The following is a 21,754-nucleotide window of genomic DNA, read 5'->3' on the forward strand; positions in this document are numbered from 1 at the left end:
TTAAAGGACTCAAGAGAAAGAGCGGATAGACAAAAAATAAACTACTACAACAAAAATATAAGGGAAAGAAATAGGATCTTCATCTACAAATATTGTACCGACTGATAAAACCATAGCTGTTATTCACTCATGATTTATGATTTAAAATGGTTATTTTTTATTAAATAGTTATTTTTGTTCTATTATCTTTATTATAAAATTCATTTTAAAATTTAATTTGTAAAGATAAATATAAAGTTTAAAAAAATACTTTTTAAATATTAAATACTAAAATGTAAAATTATTAGGAAATAATAAATTTAAATAATTAATGTTCAAATAAAGTAGTAACTGCATTATGTATCAAACGCCACAGAAACATTGATTCTTGAATCTGAGCCTAAAGCAAATAATTTAAGTATGAATAATTAGAATATGGAGCCCAGTGTCATCCTTTTAAAACAACCCATTAATTTAATTTCCACATCCCTCACATAGTGCAAAAATATTTAATTATATCATTCTTTGGAGTCTTTGGTGGGAGTCCAATTTGCACGTTTGATGGCAACTTCTTTCCATTAATGTCTTTTGGAAAATTAAACATTTTCATGAGCAACAAGTCTGGATACTTTTTACTCGAAGTTGATCTAATGCTATAACACACTGCACTACACGTTACCATTTTCAAATACATCATGAATTAATAAGTATTGGCCAATTATGATAAATAATTTAATTAAGTCCACAAAGTAGCATACAAATTGCTTTCAAGACCTTTAAAGTAAACCTTATGGCAGCTCAAAATTTAAAGCCAATCGCTTAAGAGAAGGAAAAAAACATTTACTTCTTCTACTGAGTCTCCACTCTTCTTTAGTTGTCTTTAAAGATCACAATGTGTAAACTCACGTGGCATCAAATCCATTATGTACGATAGGTGCAAAAACATACAATATATTTGAATAGTGTATACAGGACACAATTAAGCAAGGTTTTTTTTTTTTGGGGGGGATAGTTTATGGAATTTTTATTTTTAAATCCAAAGCTATTCACAGAAAATTAAACTTTTTAGAAATAAAAAAATTAAATTTTAAATATTTTTTTTTACCCATTATTTATTTTCTACCAAAACAAGTCAAAATAATCTCTATCAAAAAATAAATAAATAAAAAGTGGCCATAAATAATAAAACACACAAAAAAACATAAATTAAATTGTAATAAAAGAGATTTTCATAAATTCATTAATTTTCACTGGGAAGTCTCTATAAGTGTATAAAATTACGAAAATTTAAGTTATTGAAATAGTAATTTCATTTTTTCTTTTTCTCTTCATTCTCTCTTCCAGATACCTTTCTTCTTTTTTCAAATTTAAAATATTAAATTTTTTAGTGTCAAGTAATTTTTTTTTTTTTTTTGGGGGGGAGGGGGAGTACAGGCCCTCAAGCCTACACCCTGCTGACACCTCTAATGTTGGTTTGTCATCTTTGTGACTATGTAATTTTAATCATAATAGTAGTATTGCATTTTATGTACCTACATAAGTATTTTATTAATTATATCAGTGAATTGATACATTAATTAAATGTAATTTATTATCTAACTTATATATTTATTACTTTTTAAAAGATATACATCGTTGTAATATAAGACAAGAAACCATCAAATAAAAACCAAACTATCTAAGCAATAAGTATACATAAAATAAATGACACTATTCAAAATGTATTATAAGTATACATTATTATCCATTCAGGGGAATTAAAAATTACTGAATGCTATCAGATGTATTCGTATGACGAAGGATTTTTTTTTGTATACTTAGATAATTATTAATAAAATTGATGGATTGTGGCTTTAAATTACGGAAATGAATATGAACTCGATAAAACGTTGTTTTCTTCGTCAGTGGGCAAACTTACAAAATCCGCAAGCCATCAATTACTTATTTTCTCCTCCGTAGGTTGGTTTTCAATTATTAACATAATTTATAATTGTTTATTAAATATAATAATTAAAAGAGACGGATTAACGTCAATGCATAGTATATACTTTCAAAGTTCTTTGGATAATTTTTGAGCTGCGTCCAGATTATGATTATCTATCTATGACGAAGTATTGCTTTTAGTATTAGACTATATTAGTATATAATAATCTTATAAAAAATGTTTCAATTCTAGAACCCAAGAGATTAATTTACTATGACTGAGATTCAATCATCAACTTTTGAATATTTATATAATCAACAAAACAGCTCACCCTTCCTTGAAATCAATTTGACAACATAACTAATAGTCACTTATGTTACGTGAATAGTTATAATAGTTGCGTGATTAATGAAATTGTATGATTTATATGATACTTGTAGAAAAAGTTAAAGGAAAACATTAGATTGTTAACAACTTTACTTGGCATAATTATTTAATAATAAATAGGAACTCAATCGAAATTTATGAATTTAATGATCAAAGTATATTAATTCATTTAGATGACTTATTTTTATCCGATAAATTCTTTCTTTTTCTAGCAAAATGATTTTGGCTGTTCATTTCATGAGAAAAAAAATTACAAACAAAATGTACATATTGTACAAGATATTTTATGTAAAAAGTTATTAAGTTTGCTGTCATTATCCAAGAAAATTTTTCTTCTTTTTTTACTAAAGTATTTACAGTAACAGCAAATATATCTCTTGGGTTATTAAATGTAAATAATGTGTTTTTTATAGTATTTACAAGAAAAAATTATGTAATGTTTGATTGTAGTCAAGTACATGACGTCTGTTGGTCTTTTGAGCCCACCTCTATCCACAGCATCCATCAATGAATTTAAGATATAATGTGCTCCAGTTTCATTGACATATATAAGATCATTTTCTGATGAACAAGCCAATTCAATACAAAAATTTTGTTGTAAACATTTCATTTTGTTTAAGGCTATACCTAATAAATTACATTTTATATTCTAGTAATTTTATCTTAATCTAGATAGGATGTTTGAGAAATTATTCACAGAAATGTTTTTGAATCATTTTCAACATTTTGTTAAGAAGAGTTGAATGGGAAAATTTATTCTAATAAACTCAAGGACCTCATGTTCATATTTAATAAGGACCTAATTCCATTTATTTATTTTTTACTCTCTAAAAAATGTCTGCAACTCAAAAGTAATTACCACCACCAAGTTGACGATAACACTCGAATTTTCTTTCAATGGGGTTAAAACTTTTCCGAGTAATATATACTTAACGTATAACTTAATAATGTAGGAGATAGGTCCTAGAATAACCCTTAACTGTGTGAATTGCAGTTTGAATGGTTAGATTGGATAAACTGTTGCGCTTACCACAGATATTCTTTTTTTGATTTCAATAACTATTCTCCCAATGAAATACTTGTGGTTTTATATCGTTAGAAATTGGGTTTCAATTGCTATCCCTTAATTGTATATGGAAATGTTTCGATGTAACTTACTGTAATAACTGTAATTATACTATATTGTTGATTCATAATATTTTTAGTAATAATTTAACCTTTTTTTTTTCTTCAGGATGTGGATGAATTACTTGGTTAGTTAATGTTTGCGTTTAATTGATACCCATGCTTATTTCCTTTTTAAAGATAAGTTTAATGCAAAAAAAAAAAAAAATTGGAAGAAAATTCATTACTTCTTCTTCAAACCAAATAATGAAATCGAAGCTGAGGTCTACTATAAGGTCCTGAGTTAGAAAATCTTGCAACTTTACTTTGATATAGCGTAAACAAAAAATAAGGTTTACATTCGGTTCCTAAAATATACTCGTGATAAGCATCATGGCTTTGAATAAGCTGGAGCATCAAGAGGATTTAATTCCAGTGATTAATAATGCCTTCTATGACAAAGGATTATTTTTAACAACTCTGAAACGTACTAAAACACTATTAACAAATGGAATCATCAACTATTCCCAGTTATCTGCTATAGGATTGTTCAATATTCAGATAATTTTAAATAGGAATGTCAGGAATTGCTGTTCTCTGCATCGGTTATATGGGAATAAGAAGGCTGTTGTCCCTATTTTTGCGTCTGAGTTTTAGTCTATAGCAAAACTATAATTAATAATAGTACTATACTCAAGTCCTGATAAAATGTTTTCAATTTCATAGATTCGTCTCTGACTCGGATGCATTTGGAATTTGAATGCACGAGGACTAGGAAAAGAAGGACTTTACTAGAGTACTGGTCTCTGCTCTTAATGCAAAATTCATTTTATAATTTATTCAACACCTTAAGAATCTCTTTATGTAATGTTAACAATATCTAACTCAACTCTGCTTTCCAAAATTTATTTGGGGTTATAAGACAATAAAGCCCTCCCATTCAACTTGAGTGGCAAGACTACAGTGATTTATATTTTATAATAATGTTGTATAGTTCGTGAAAACATAATAAATGGTAAGCGACTATTTAGCCTTAATAAAATGTGACAATTGTGGTTGAGTGATATAAATAAGAAGTACTTTATAACCTCGAAGGAAGTTGGAATATTATTTCAGAAATGGTGATTTGAGAAACTTTTCCTGCATTACTGGGACTGTGTGGACAATTGGTTTCATGTTCATCAAATGTTTCAACTAATTATTATCTGCATCATTTTCACAAAAATCTGAATCTTCAAGAATTGTGGAAGACTACTGTTCCGAAGGAATAGATATCTGCTAACATATTCATATTTTTTAAATTTTATTTAGACTTATATTTTCATAGGAAAATTTTAAGTGTAATTTTTTTCCAGATAAAATCATGATATTGATTTATAATATATATTTATTTAATAGATTATATTAATATGTACATTTCTTGTTGTACTTTTATATCTCGTATCAACTTTAAATTTGCAGAAGGAAAAATCACCGTACTTATTAAAGCGATTATTATGGTCTATTCACTTTTTATTATCTGACTTTGAAACAAAGCCACAATAGAGTAATATCACAATAAAAAGAAAATTTTTAAAGAAAACAACTATAAAATCTCTGTTTTTATTATTTTCTTCCTTCATTCCCAAAATAGGGTATAATTTTTTTAATGCCATGAAGAATATTCTATATTTTTTCAAAAATGATAAAGGGCGAACTAAGGTGGGAAAGAACAAGTTAAATCAACTTTGTAGGGAGGAGTAAGAAAAAAATATAAACACGACAAATCAATTGGTATCTAGAATACAGGTTGCGTGATTATCTATTGAGTCTGATTATCCTGTAGTTGAGAAATTCATGCATTTACTTACTGAGACCTGACTATACGGCGACATTATAATAAAATCTACACAACTTCATGTACAAAAAAAAAATCCTGACTAAAATATGTTTGTTTCGGCCCATAGTCTAAAAAAAAAAAAACTATTGTTTTTGTTATTGAATCCAACTAATTTACTTAACTCTTTTATTGAGCATGATATTTACTCTAAATTGCTCAATAATTACTAAATCCATATAAACTCCATAATTGTAAGTTGGCTCGAGTAAAATTTCTCTTTTTTTCTTTGTCATTCTACTATATTTAGAGTTTTTGTACAAAAACAATTATTTTGCTAGTTTTTTTTGTAGATATCATCCATAGCTAGTCTATATTTTTTTCTTCATCAGTGTCCTCATATAATTTCATACCTTGTCATTGAGATAATATGTAATTGAATAAAATACAATCATATCTAGCGGTACTTCTCCCACTCATGGGGAATAACGTATTTATTTATGTAGGTCATAATTGTGTCTAGGAATCCAATATGAAGAAGAGAGGTATTCAAGCAAAGTGTTTACAAAATATTAATATTACATACAAACAAATTATTAATTTAATCAACAGCTTTTTTTTTCAGATATCGGTTTTTTTCGTTGTAGAACCCCATGCTGTTTTTAGTGAATAATCTATCGCATTTGTTATAAATACACACCATGTTTTGTACATAGTACGTAGATACTTAGATGCAAACATAAGTTTAACCTATAAATATTTGCATTGTTTACCAGATAAATAATGTTGCGTGTCTTGTCTTATTCAGCTCCTTTTCTCCGACATAATATTATTATTAAATTTTTATGAAATGTAAAAAGTTCATTTTTTGTCATAAATAATATATATAAAGTGACAAAGTTTTAGTTTTTAGGCTCTGAACGAGTTAAATTGAAGTTAGCTTGTTGAGAATTGTTAACAGCTTAAGAAGAGGTAAGCTTAATTACACCAATCAATGTTGAGAATACTGATCATGAAAAAAAAGTAAAAACATCCACACCTGACAAAAAAATACACAGTATATTTTTGCCCCTTTTAATAAAACAAAAAAATGGATTTACGAAAAAAAAAAAAAAAAATAGATTGTGACAATGTTTTAAATAAAATTTTAATACAAAATATTTTATAATTAGGTAATTAGATTTAATTATATATTTCATGGAAGGATGATGATCACTTCATGTTAAACCTTATCATCATTGATGAGCTTAAGACAAATACAAAATGTAGAGCTAAAATAACGTATGAAGAGAATCAATTTTTCCCTTAGTTGTGTTTACAACATCGGCGTGACAAGAGAAAGAACGAGAGATGCTTTGCCTTATTTTAGTTTTCCTCATCTTAGATGTTCAATCCGCTGTATTCTCGCCTTCTTCTCGGGGAAAAACCAAGAACGAAGGTAGTTTGCAAAAATATATTTTATTTATGGAGCAGTTTTTTAATTGAACCTTTAATATTCCAGACCAAAAGTATTGGATGGACTTTGGAAAGGAAGAATTAAGAGTGGCTGAGGAACTATATCGGAAAAGAATCAATACAGAAAAGGCGAGAAATATAATTTTATTTATTGGAGATGGTATGGGCTTACCCACGATTTCTGCAACTCGAATATTTAAAGCACAATCTCAAGGATCTACTCGTGGAGGCGAGGAGAGTTATCTCTCCTTTGACAAGTTTCCACATATAGGATTGAGTAAGGTAATTTCGAAATGGATTAAGTATAATGTGGTTTCTTTAAATTTTGTTTATATCTATCATGAGTAGTCAAACTGCAATTTTTTCAATGTTTTTATAATTTCAACCATCTCAACGTCCAAATCATTAATCATTTAGACATTTTAAAGTATTTTCAAATATTTAAAAATGTATCTTAATAGACGCCAGGGACAGATAATAACTATTCGACAATTGTTTTGGACTACACAATTCAGACGCGTCTAAATCATATTATAGTAATTATATCATTTATTGTTCAAGTATAAGACGATATTTAATATCCATTAAATTTTGAATCCATGCATTTATCATGAACCTTCCTAAAAGCTTTACATCAACCATGAATTGCTATACTTTATCGTAATTCATATTGCTCACTTTTTTATTTGTTACTCATAAGTTTGTTGTTTATTAGTGTTGTGATAGAATAAGGCAATTAATTACGTATTTGCGACTCTGAAAAAGTAAAGAAATTACTTTTTAAACAGCAGGAAGTATTCAAGAGTCCTTGTTTCTTCCCCAAATCACGAGGCGGATTTAATCTAGTATTTATTTTATTGTTGGCATATGTGATTCAAGGTGTCAAATTTTGCTCCGAGATATAAAAAAAAATATTTTTTTATTGGGATGGAGGTATTTTTAAATCAAATAAGTCGTTTACGTACTTTTATTGTAAAAGTTTTATAATAATAATGTGTTTATAATAATTATACAGATAATTATAATCAGACCCGTGACCAAACCTCAGTAACAGAGGAGGAGATATTCTATGTGATCCTACCCATAATTGTAACGGGCTTGGTTATATTTAAATTAATGTAAAGATATTTACATTATTTTTTTTTAAATCCAAAATATTCCAATGTAAGACTTAATAATATTTATATCATTTATAAAGGTTTTTACGAAGGATTATAAAGAGTTGCCCTTCGTCATTATTAATAGGAAAAGGTGAACTTCTGAGGTTTTGTTGACTTTTAAAATTTCCGCACATTTTTCGAAGGATTATACAACATCTTACTTCTAAGTGATTATAATATACCTTGATTATCCATTATCATTTTATAAACTTCAATCAATTAAGTTACTCCATTTTGTGATCAATGGTTATAGCAAATTTTGCAACTATATCATAGAACATAAGAAAAAAGTTTAGATATCTTTTTTTCAGATTTTTATCCCCGTAGTCTCTTCATCGGATGTGAATTCAACTGTTTTCTTCTCTCAAATTCATTTTCTTCTCCACGATTTCATCAAGTACCTATTATTTTTTATAAAATTTAGAAGTCGATGAATTTGATAAATTATAACGACTTTTATCCAATTTGTGATTTTATTAATTTATTTCAAACCCTTACTCATTTTTTACCATATTAGCGTATAGTATATTATATATTTGATCATTCATTCATAGGAGCATCAATGATACTATGTACATAATATTTACAATCGATTAAAAAATCGGCTTTTGTCCTCTCCTAAAGTAGCTTTATTCATAAAGAAATATCCTTTTCTGATTTCCATTGGAATTATTTAAAACAAAATTTGAATTAACTTATTTAATCGAAGGAAGAATCAAAATTTGAATTGATTAATTTATTTATCATGACTTAAAAAATACCCCAATTTCATAATAACTGAGTCTACCATATTTCCTGCTAATATATATACGTAATTAATGAAAGTTTTGTTCACATAGCGTCATTTCAATGTACCAGAGCTATAAAGATTACAACTTATTTGTATATTTGATCTCATATTTGTAACATCAGTCAACATCTGCAATCCAGGAATTATTATTATTTCTATAGATTATTGATAATATTATGTTGGGGGAAAAGAAATTTCGTATTTCTCGCTCTTTTTTTAATTAAGAATATCTTGTTAGCAAAAGTTATGCAACAGAACGGAGCATACTTGGTTTAAATTCGATGATTGTAGCACACTTCTTATAAAGCATGGAAATAAAGCGAAAAATACGGAATTATTTTTCCCAAACCTATAATTTACGTGAAGACCAAATGCTGTTATTGGCAAATGAAGGAAATATATTATTTTTGAAGCAGCTTGCATCATCATACGAACAATTCATACGTAGTTGTGTAAAAAATTCTGAATTAACGAAGGATTACATATCTACATATACAGGGGCGTCTTCAGTATATATATATATATATTGTATATCTATTTATTCATTTAAAAAAAAAAATCTATGTTTTCAACTTTCTCTAACTAAATGTAATTCATATTTAATTACAGATTTCATTAGTCATCCCCGGTATGACAACAGTTTATTTTGTCTTTACTTCATTGTCGTTCTTTTGTAATTATAATTCTGTTGATAAAAACAAACTACTCTCTAATATTTGTAGGTATGTACTTTGTATCCATTTCGGAAGAAACTGAAATGAATCAGATTTGAAATTCATTAAATTAATAATTAGAACAGAGAAAGTGAATATATTATGTATACTTAATCAAAGTGATTTTTCAAAAGATACACAAAATATATATTAATTTATAATCAATATTTTGTTTACATTCATTCATAATGTTTAAGAGAAATATAAGGATTTGACTTATAGGCTGACTTATATTTTCCCTTCAACACCAGGTTTACAATGTGGATGCACAGAGCCCAGATTCTGCCGCTACAGCCTCTGCTCTCTATAGTGGAATCAAAACCAATTACTACTGTGTTGGCCTAGATAATTCTTGCAAAAAGGGAAGCTTAGAATCCCATGTCAATGAATCTGCCTGGGTAACCAATATCATGACCTGGTCACAACTAGCAAATAAGTCTACAGGCTTTGTGACCACTTCTAGAGTATCTCATGCTACTCCTTCAAGCCTCGTAGCCCATAGTGCCCTCAGGAAATGGGAATGTGACAAGGCTATGCCAGACGGAGCAAGTGAAATTGGAGCTAAAGATATTACATTTCAAATGGCCAAGAGATCTCCGGGGAAAAAAGCAAGAGTGATTCTGGGTGGGGGTCGTACCACTTGGAGGCCTAAACAAAAGGATGTTAAGTAAGGGTTTTTCTAAAGTGCGTCGATTTTCATTTTTCATTATCTGAACAGCTATGATGGTTTTAACTGCTGGAGAACGGACGGACTTAATTTGATAGAGTCATGGATGAATAAAAGTAACGTACTTGGGATGGAAAACATGAAGGGTAGATACGTAACAACAAAAGATGAATTGCTTGAACTTGATTACGAGAACACAGATTACGTCTTGGGTATGTATTACATATATTTAACATTCTAAATAATACAACATAGATGTTGTTAAGTGTTTGACAGCAAAATTATATATTAGTAAATAATTGTTTTTTGTTCTTTTATGATACAGTTTCCTTTGAATTTCATATTACTGAGTGCTTAAAACGACAAAAATGTGTTTTATCTAAGTTTTCAGTTGAACTTATATTTACTGCCGTATAAAGTTATTCTTAGAAAAACTGATACAATTTATGTATAATGTGATCTCAATGGTAGTTATACCATAATCATTGATTTGGAAATGAGCAAAATACATTTAATATATATATATTCCATTCAAACGAATGTTTCGTAACAATATCATGATTCAAAATTAAGAAAATCTTTGTCTTTCACCACGTCTCTGATCTTATATATACTTCTCATAGCGTGTAATTCATGTAAGGGATCGTAAATATGAATTTTTAAATACATACATACCAAAATATATTCAACAACGTAGATTTATTTACATGTATAAATGACCTTGCCATAGTTATTTATTTAACAGTATTGAAATGTTGTTATTGTCTTAGGCTTGTTCTCTGAGAGCCACATGGAGTACGTATCAGCAGAAAAAGACTCAAATTCACAGCCCTCTATTTCTGAAATGACTGAATCTGCTCTGAAGATACTCCAAAAGAATCCAGAAGGATTTTTCCTCATGGTTGAAGGAGCCAAAATTGACAAGGGTCACCATGAAGGGAAGGTAAGGAATTATTATTTTTTTAGTATTATCTAGTCATACATAAATTGCCCTCTGAAAATTCACAACAATCCCCATTCTAAAAGGCAAATCGTGCATTGATGGAAACATCAGCATTTGATGACGCAGTTTTGACGGCTCTAAATATGACAAGTGAAGAAGATACTCTAATAATCGTAACGGCGGATCATGGACACAGTATAAGTTTTGGAGCCTATGAGCAAAGAGGAGTGGATGTAAGAGGTGACACATAAAATTATTCTAATCAGCTACTCACACACATAGTATAATTTGACTTAATCATAGGACCAAGTGATACAATGAAGGGAGTTGATAAAAAGTCTCTGCCCATATTGGTTTACGCCAACAGCCCAGGATTCAACAAACACTACGATGTTGATGAGGAAAAACAAATAATACGAAAGGAAATGAAGGATTTGAAATACACAGATCCCGACTTTTAAACCCAGCTGCAGTTCAAAGTTGGGAATCTACTCATTCGGCGGCAGATGTACCCATCTATGCACGCGGTAAATATCAATATTTTTCCTTGGTCCATTTCTTGTTTCACTTTTTCACACAACCCTTTTCAGGCCCATGGGCACACTTCTTTCATTCAGTACATGAACAAAGCTATGTAGCACACGTTATGAGCTACGGAGCCTGTATTGGACCCCACGCAGATCGTTGTGACGACAATGGAGGATCCAACGTATTTAAAGGATCACTATTCATTACTTTATGTTCAAGTGTATTTAGTTTCATTTATTGGCAAATATAAAAGATAATGATGAAAATGGACTTGTAATCATTATAAAATTCTTTTGACAACTTTTCAAGTATCTAAGGGGGGTATTTTAGAGTCATTGTGGTTGAGACATCATCTTGTAAAGTATATGTAATATTCTGAGTTATTTTTTTCTTTTAAAAAAAAGTGTGTTGAGCTTATAACACTTTTTTATAAAATGAAAGTTGAATTTGTGCTCCTTTGGAGGAAAAAAAGTTGTCGATTTCCTTGACGACTGCGACGAATGAATAAATATAGAACATGTAATTTAGTTGTGTTTTTTTTTTCTTTTCTTTTTTTTCATAAAAAAAAATCTCAGTATAACGTGAAGGAGATTGACGAGTAGCAGAAAGAGAAGAAGAATGATTCAGAAATAAGTTGGTATTGGGTTTTTCCAGAGTTAGACTTCCCCATGTCACTTTCGTCTTATTTCGTCCAAGGAACCTACCACACAACCTTTCCTTCAGATACTGTAAACAAACTTTTTTTACATTCAGTTCCTAGAATAAACTCGAGGTAAGAATCATGGCTTTGGATAAGCTGATGCCTTGTATGACAAAGGATTATTTTTAACAACTCTGAAACGTAGTAAAACACTACTAACAAATGGAATCATCAACTATTCTCCTTCATGAGCCTTTTCTTTGTACAAAGGAGATAAATCAACACATAAAATTATGTGTCATTGTTAGCGATATCTACATTGAAGTTATCTGCTATAGGATTGTTCAATATTCAGATAATTTTAAATAGGAATGTCAGGAATTGCTGTTCTCTGCATCGGTTATATGGGAATAAGAAGGCTGTTGTCCCTATTTTTGCGTCTGAGTTTTAGTCTATAGCAAAACTATAATTAATAATAGTACTATACTCAAGTCCTGATAGAATGTTTTCAATTTCATAGATTCGTCTCTGACTCGGATGCATTTGGAATTTGAATGCACGAGGACTAGGAAAAGAAGGACTTTACTAGAGTACTGGTCTCTGCTCTTAATGCAAAATTCATTTTATAATTTATTCAACACCTTAAGAATCTCTTTATGTAATGTTAACAATATCTAACTCAACTCTGCTTTCCAAAATTTATTTGGGGTTATAAGACAATAAAGCCCTCCCATTCAACTTGAGTGGCAAGACTACAGTGATTTATATTTTATAATAATGTTGTATAGTTCGTGAAAACATAATAAATGGTAAGCGACTATTTAGCCTTAATAAAATGTGACAATTGTGGTTGAGTGATATAAATAAGAAGTACTTTATAACCTCGAAGGAAGTTGGAATATTATTTCAGAAATGGTGATTTGAGAAACTTTTCCTGCATTACTGGGACTGTGTGGACAATTGGTTTCATGTTCATCAAATGTTTCAACTAATTATTATCTGCATCATTTTCCAAAAAATCTGAATCTTCAAGAATTGTGGAAGACTACTGTTCCGAAGGAATAGATATCTGCTAACATATTCATATTTTTTAAATTTTATTTAGACTTATATTTTCATAGGAAAATTTTAAGTGTAATTTTTTCCAGATAAAATCATGATATTGATTTATAATATATATTTATTTAATAGATTATATTAATATGTACATTTCTTGTTGTACTTTTTATATCTCGTATCAACTTTAAATTTGCAGAAGGAAAAATCACCGTACTTATTAAAGCGAGTATTATGGTCTATTCACTTTTTATTATCTGACTTTGAAACAAAGCCACAATAGAGTAATATCACAATAAAAAGAAAATTTTTAAAGAAAACAACTATAAAATCTCTGTTTTTTATTATTTTCTTCCTTCATTCCCAAAATAGGGTATAATTTTTTTAATGCCATGGAGAATATTCTATATTTTTTCAAAATGATAAAGGGCGAACTAAGGTGGGAAAGAACAAGTTAAATCAACTTTGTAGGGAGGAGTAAGAAAAAAATATAAACACGACAAATCAATTGGTATCTAGAATACAGGTTGCGTGATTATCTATTGAGTCTGATTATCCTGTAGTTGAGAAATTCATGCATTTACTTACTGAGACCTGACTATACGGCGACATTATAATAAAATCTACACAACTTCATGTACAAAAAAAAAATCCTGACTAAAATATGTTTGTTTCGGCCCATAGTCTAAAAAAAAAAAAACTATTGTTTTTGTTATTGAATCCAACTAATTTACTTAACTCTTTTATTGAGCATGATATTTACTCTAAATTGCTCAATAATTACTAAATCCATATAAACTCCATAATTGTAAGTTGGCTCGAGTAAAATTTCTCTTTTTTTCTTTGTCATTCTACTATATTTAGAGTTTTTGTACAAAAACAATTATTTTGCTAGTTTTTTTTGTAGATATCATCCATAGCTAGTCTATATTTTTTCTTCATCAGTGTCCTCATATAATTTCATACCTTGTCATTGAGATAATATGTAATTGAATAAAATACAATCATATCTAGCGGTACTTCTCCCACTCATGGGGAATAACGTATTTATTTATGTAGGTCATAATTTTGTCTAGGAATCCAATATGAAGAAGAGAGGTATTCAAGCAAAGTGTTTACAAAATATTAATATTACATACAAACAAATTATTAATTTAATCAACAGCTTTTTTTTCAGATATCGGTTTTTTTCGTTGTAGAACCCCATGCTGTTTTTAGTGAATAATCTATCGCATTTGTTATAAATACACACCATGTTTTGTACATAGTACGTAGATACTTAGATGCAAACATAAGTTTAACCTATAAATATTTGCATTGTTTACCAGATAAATAATGTTGCGTGTCTTGTCTTATTCAGCTCCTTTTCTCCGACATAATATTATTATTAAATTTTTATGAAATGTAAAAGTTCATTTTTTTGTCATAAATAATATATATAAAGTGACAAAGTTTTAGTTTTTAGGCTCTGAACGAGTTAAATTGAAGTTAGCTTGTTGAGAATTGTTAACAGCTTAAGAAGAGGTAAGCTTAATTACACCAATCAATGTTGAGAATACTGATCATGAAAAAAGTAAAAACATCCACACCTGACAAAAAAATACACAGTATATTTTTGCCCCTTTTTAATAAAACAAAAAAATGGATTTACGAAAAAAAAAAAAAAAAATAGATTGTGACAATGTTTTAAATAAAATTTTAATACAAAATATTTTATAATTAGGTAATTAGATTTAATTATATATTTCATGGAAGGATGATGATCACTTCATGTTAAACCTTATCATCATTGATGAGCTTAAGACAAATACAAAATGTAGAGCTAAAATAACGTATGAAGAGAATCAATTTTTCCCTTAGTTGTGTTTACAACATCGGCGTGACAAGAGAAAGAACGAGAGATGCTTTGCCTTATTTTAGTTTTCCTCATCTTAGATGTTCAATCCGCTGTATTCTCGCCTTCTTCTCGGGGAAAAACCAAGAACGAAGGTAGTTTGCAAAAATATATTTTATTTATGGAGCAGTTTTTTAATTGAACCTTTAATATTCCAGACCAAAAGTATTGGATGGACTTTGGAAAGGAAGAATTAAGAGTGGCTGAGGAACTATATCGGAAAAGAATCAATACAGAAAAGGCGAGAAATATAATTTTATTTATTGGAGATGGTATGGGCTTACCCACGATTTCTGCAACTCGAATATTTAAAGCACAATCTCAAGGATCTACTCGTGGAGGCGAGGAGAGTTATCTCTCCTTTGACAAGTTTCCACATATAGGATTGAGTAAGGTAATTTCGAAATGGATTAAGTATAATGTGGTTTCTTTAAATTTTGTTTATATCTATCATGAGTAGTCAAACTGCAATTTTTTCAATGTTTTTATAATTTCAACCATCTCAACGTCCAAATCATTAATCATTTAGACATTTTAAAGTATTTTCAAATATTTAAAAATGTATCTTAATAGACGCCAGGGACAGATAATAACTATTCGACAATTGTTTTGGACTACACAATTCAGACGCGTCTAAATCATATTATAGTAATTATATCATTTATTGTTCAAGTATAAGACGATATTTAATATCCATTAAATTTTGAATCCATGCATTTATCATGAACCTTCCTAAAAGCTTTACATCAACCATGAATTGCTATACTTTATCGTAATTCATATTGCTCACTTTTTTATTTGTTACTCATAAGTTTGTTGTTTATTAGTGTTGTGATAGAATAAGGCAATTAATTACGTATTTGCGACTCTGAAAAAGTAAAGAAATTACTTTTTAAACAGCAGGAAGTATTCAAGAGTCCTTGTTTCTTCCCCAAATCACGAGGCGGATTTAATCTAGTATTTATTTTATTGTTGGCATATGTGATTCAAGGTGTCAAATTTTGCTCCGAGATATAAAAAAATATTTTTTTATTGGGATGGAGGTATTTTTAAATCAAATAAGTCGTTTACGTACTTTTATTGTAAAAGTTTTATAATAATAATGTGTTTATAATAATTATACAGATAATTATAATCAGACCCGTGACCAAACCTCAGTAACAGAGGAGGAGATATTCTATGTGATCCTACCCATAATTGTAACGGGCTTGGTTATATTTAAATTAATGTAAAGATATTTACATTATTTTTTTTTAAATCCAAAATATTCCAATGTAAGACTTAATAATATTTATATCATTTATAAAGGTTTTTACGAAGGATTATAAAGAGTTGCCCTTCGTCATTATTAATAGGAAAAGGTGAACTTCTGAGGTTTTGTTGACTTTTAAAATTTCCGCACATTTTTCGAAGGATTATACAACATCTTACTTCTAAGTGATTATAATATACCTTGATTATCCATTATCATTTTATAAACTTCAATCAATTAAGTTACTCCATTTTGTGATCAATGGTTATAGCAAATTTTGCAACTAGATCATAGAACATAAGAAAAAAGTTTAGATATCTTTTTTTCAGATTTTTATCCCCGTAGTCTCTTCATCGGATGTGAATTCAACTGTTTTCTTCTCTCAAATTCATTTTCTTCTCCACGATTTCATCAAGTACCTATTATTTTTTATAAAATTTAGAAGTCGATGAATTTGATAAATTATAACGACTTTTATCCAATTTGTGATTTTATTAATTTATTTCAAACCCTTACTCATTTTTTACCATATTAGCGTATAGTATATTATATATTTGATCATTCATTCATAGGAGCATCAATGATACTATGTACATAATATTTACAATCGATTAAAAAATCGGCTTTTGTCCTCTCCTAAAGTAGCTTTATTCATAAAGAAATATCCTTTTCTGATTTCCATTGGAATTATTTAAAACAAAATTTGAATTAACTTATTTAATCGAAGGAAGAATCAAAATTTGAATTGATTAATTTATTTATCATGACTTAAAAAATACCCCAATTTCATAATAACTGAGTCTACCATATTTCCTGCTAATATATATACGTAATTAATGAAAGTTTTGTTCACATAGCGTCATTTCAATGTACCAGAGCTATAAAGATTACAACTTATTTGTATATTTGATCTCATATTTGTAACATCAGTCAACATCTGCAATCCAGGAATTATTATTATTTCTATAGATTATTGATAATATTATGTTGGGGGAAAAGAAATTTCGTATTTCTCGCTCTTTTTTTAATTAAGAATATCTTGTTAGCAAAAAGTTATGCAACAGAACGGAGCATACTTGGTTTAAATTCGATGATTGTAGCACACTTCTTATAAAGCATGGAAATAAAGCGAAAAATACGGAATTATTTTTCCCAAACCTATAATTTACGTGAAGACCAAATGCTGTTATTGGCAAATGAAGGAAATATATTATTTTTGAAGCAGCTTGCATCATCATACGAACAATTCATACGTAGTTGTGTAAAAAATTCTGAATTAACGAAGGATTACATATCTACATATACAGGGGCGTCTTCAGTATATATATACGATATATATATATATATTGTATATCTATTTATTCATTTAAAAAAAAAATCTATGTTTTCAACTTTCTCTAACTAAATGTAATTCATATTTAATTACAGATTTCATTAGTCATCCCCGGTATGACAACAGTTTATTTTGTCTTTACTTCATTGTCGTTCTTTTGTAATTATAATTCTGTTGATAAAAACAAACTACTCTCTAATATTTGTAGGTATGTACTTTGTATCCATTTCGGAAGAAACTGAAATGAATCAGATTTGAAATTCATTAAATTAATAATTAGAACAGAGAAAGTGAATATATTATGTATACTTAATCAAAGTGATTTTTCAAAAGATACACAAAATATATATTAATTTATAATCAATATTTTGTTTACATTCATTCATAATGTTTAAGAGAAATATAAGGATTTGACTTATAGGCTGACTTATATTTTCCCTTCAACACCAGGTTTACAATGTGGATGCACAGAGCCCAGATTCTGCCGCTACAGCCTCTGCTCTCTATAGTGGAATCAAAACCAATTACTACTGTGTTGGCCTAGATAATTCTTGCAAAAAGGGAAGCTTAGAATCCCATGTCAATGAATCTGCCTGGGTAACCAATATCATGACCTGGTCACAACTAGCAAATAAGTCTACAGGCTTTGTGACCACTTCTAGAGTATCTCATGCTACTCCTTCAAGCCTCGTAGCCCATAGTGCCCTCAGGAAATGGGAATGTGACAAGGCTATGCCAGACGGAGCAAGTGAAATTGGAGCTAAAGATATTACATTTCAAATGGCCAAGAGATCTCCGGGGAAAAAAGCAAGAGTGATTCTGGGTGGGGTCGTACCACTTGGAGGCCTAAACAAAAGGATGTTAAGTAAGGGTTTTTCTAAAGTGCGTCGATTTTCATTTTTCATTATCTGAACAGCTATGATGGTTTTAACTGCTGGAGAACGGACGGACTTAATTTGATAGAGTCATGGATGAATAAAAGTAACGTACTTGGGATGGAAAACATGAAGGGTAGATACGTAACAACAAAAGATGAATTGCTTGAACTTGATTACGAGAACACAGATTACGTCTTGGGTATGTATTACATATATTTAACATTCTAAATAATACAACATAGATGTTGTTAAGTGTTTGACAGCAAAATTATATATTAGTAAATAATTGTTTTTTGTTCTTTTATGATACAGTTTCCTTTGAATTTCATATTACTGAGTGCTTAAAACGACAAAAATGTGTTTTATCTAAGTTTTCAGTTGAACTTATATTTACTGCCGTATAAAGTTATTCTTAGAAAAACTGATACAATTTATGTATAATGTGATCTCAATGGTAGTTATACCATAATCATTGATTTGGAAATGAGCAAAATACATTTAATATATATATATTCCATTCAAACGAATGTTTCGTAACAATATCATGATTCAAAATTAAGAAAATCTTTGTCTTTCACCACGTCTCTGATCTTATATATACTTCTCATAGCGTGTAATTCATGTAAGGGATCGTAAATATGAATTTTTAAATACATACATACCAAAATATATTCAACAACGTAGATTTATTTACATGTATAAATGACCTTGCCATAGTTATTTATTTAACAGTATTGAAATGTTGTTATTGTCTTAGGCTTGTTCTCTGAGAGCCACATGGAGTACGTATCAGCAGAAAAAGACTCAAATTCACAGCCCTCTATTTCTGAAATGACTGAATCTGCTCTGAAGATACTCCAAAAGAATCCAGAAGGATTTTTCCTCATGGTTGAAGGAGCCAAAATTGACAAGGGTCACCATGAAGGGAAGGTAAGGAATTATTATTTTTTTAGTATTATCTAGTCATACATAAATTGCCCTCTGAAAATTCACAACAATCCCCATTCTAAAAGGCAAATCGTGCATTGATGGAAACATCAGCATTTGATGACGCAGTTTTGACGGCTCTAAATATGACAAGTGAAGAAGATACTCTAATAATCGTAACGGCGGATCATGGACACAGTATAAGTTTTGGAGCCTATGAGCAAAGAGGAGTGGATGTAAGAGGTGACACATAAAATTATTCTAATCAGCTACTCACACACATAGTATAATTTGACTTAATCATAGGACCAAGTGATACAATGAAGGGAGTTGATAAAAAGTCTCTGCCCATATTGGTTTACGCCAACAGCCCAGGATTCAACAAACACTACGATGTTGATGAGGAAAAACAAATAATACGAAAGGAAATGAAGGATTTGAAATACACAGATCCCGACTTTTTAAACCCAGCTGCAGTTCAAAGTTGGGAATCTACTCATTCGGCGGCAGATGTACCCATCTATGCACGCGGTAAATATCAATATTTTTTCCTTGGTCCATTTCTTGTTTCACTTTTTCACACAACCCTTTTCAGGCCCATGGGCACACTTCTTTCATTCAGTACATGAACAAAGCTATGTAGCACACGTTATGAGCTACGGAGCCTGTATTGGACCCCACGCAGATCGTTGTGACGACAATGGAGGATCCAACGTATTTAAAGGATCACTATTCATTACTTTATGTTCAAGTGTATTTAGTTTCATTTATTGGCAAATATAAAAGATAATGATGAAAATGGACTTGTAATCATTATAAAATTCTTTTGACAACTTTTCAAGTATCTAAGGGGGGTATTTTAGAGTCATTGTGGTTGAGACATCATCTTGTAAAGTATATGTAATATTCTGAGTTATTTTTTTTTTCTTTTTAAAAAAAAAAAAAAAAAAAAAAAAAAAAAAGTGTGTTGAGCTTATAATACTTTTTTTATAAAATGAAAGTTGAATTTGTGCTCCTTTGGAGGAAAAAAGTTGTCGATTTCCTTGACGACTGCGACGAATGAATAAATATAGAACATGTAATTTAGTTGTGTTTTTTTTCTTTTCTTTTTTTTCATAAAAAAAAATCTCAGTATAACGTGAAGGAGATTGACGAGTAGCAGAAAGAGAAGAAGAATGATTCAGAAATAAGTTGGTATTGGGTTTTTCCAGAGTTAGACTTCCCATGTCACTTTCGTCTTATTTCGTCCAAGGAACCTACCACACAACCTTTCCTTCAGATACTGTAAACAAACTTTTTTTACATTCAGTTCCTAGAATAAACTCGAGGTAAGAATCATGGCTTTGGATAAGCTGATGCCTTGTATGACAAAGGATTATTTTTAACAACTCTGAAACGTAGTAAAACATTACTAACAAATGGAATCATCAACTATTCTCCTTCATGAGCCTTTTCTTTGTACAAAGGAGATAAATCAACACATAAAATTATGTGTCATTGTTAGCGATATCTACATTGAAGTTATCTGCTATAGGATTGTTCAATATTCAGATAATTTTAAATAGGAATGTCAGGAATTGCTTTTCTCTGCATCCGTTATATGGGAATAAGAAGGCTGTTGTCCCTATTTTTGCGTCTGAGTTTTAGTCTATAGCAAAACTATAATTAATAATAGTACTATACTCAAGTCCTGATAAAATGTTTTCAATTTCATAGATTCGTCTCTGACTCGGATGCATTTGGAATTTGAATGCACGAGGACTAGGAAAAGAAGGACTTTACTAGAGTACTGGTCTCTGCTCTTAATGCAAAATTCATTTTATAATTTATTCAACACCTTAAGAATCTCTTTATGTAATGTTAACAATATCTAACTCAACTCTGCTTTCCAAAATTTATTTGGGGTTATAAGACAATAAAGCCCTCCCATTCAACTTGAGTGGCAAGACTACAGTGATTTATATTTTATAATAATGTTGTATAGTTCGTGAAAACATAATAAATGGTAAGCGACTATTTAGCCTTAATAAAATGTGACATTTGTGGTTGAGTGATATAAATAAGAAGTACTTTATAACCTCGAAGGAAGTTGGAATATTATTTCAGAAATGGTGATTTGAGAAACTTTTCCTGCATTACTGGGACTGTGTGGACAATTGGTTTCATGTTCATCAAATGTTTCAACTAATTATTATCTGCATCATTTTCACAAAAATCTGAATCTTCAAGAATTGTGGAAGACTACTGTTCCGAAGGAATAGATATCTGCTAACATATTCATATTTTTTAAATTTTATTTAGACTTATA

General features: G+C 29.5%; 2 protein-coding genes across 2 annotated transcripts; both read left to right on the forward strand.

Annotated features, from left to right (window-relative positions):
- Positions 1-6,074: 6,074 nt before the first annotated feature.
- On the forward strand, positions 6,075-11,732 carry LOC121120255 (alkaline phosphatase, tissue-nonspecific isozyme). Its single transcript, XM_040715100.2, has 9 exons — positions 6,075-6,182; positions 6,383-6,648; positions 6,712-6,947; positions 9,580-9,995; positions 10,047-10,207; positions 10,766-10,938; positions 11,022-11,178; positions 11,242-11,465; positions 11,529-11,732. The coding sequence occupies exons 2-8, from the start codon at positions 6,561-6,563 to the stop codon at positions 11,397-11,399; spliced, it is 1,389 nt and encodes a 462-aa protein (XP_040571034.1). The 5' UTR covers positions 6,075-6,182; positions 6,383-6,560; the 3' UTR covers positions 11,400-11,465; positions 11,529-11,732.
- A 3,172-nt stretch (positions 11,733-14,904) lies between these two features.
- On the forward strand, positions 14,905-20,245 carry LOC121120003 (alkaline phosphatase, tissue-nonspecific isozyme-like). The gene is made up of 7 exons (XM_071889343.1): positions 14,905-15,151; positions 15,215-15,450; positions 18,092-18,506; positions 19,259-19,449; positions 19,533-19,689; positions 19,753-19,977; positions 20,042-20,245. Exons 1-7 carry the CDS (start codon positions 15,064-15,066, stop codon positions 20,227-20,229), a joined length of 1,500 nt encoding a protein of 499 aa, XP_071745444.1. The 5' UTR covers positions 14,905-15,063; the 3' UTR covers positions 20,230-20,245.
- Positions 20,246-21,754: the final 1,509 nt, after the last annotated feature.

Source organism: Lepeophtheirus salmonis, chromosome 6 (assembly GCF_016086655.4).
Source record: "Lepeophtheirus salmonis chromosome 6, UVic_Lsal_1.4, whole genome shotgun sequence".
In the NCBI taxonomy this organism is placed as follows: Eukaryota; Metazoa; Arthropoda; class Copepoda; order Siphonostomatoida; family Caligidae; genus Lepeophtheirus; species Lepeophtheirus salmonis.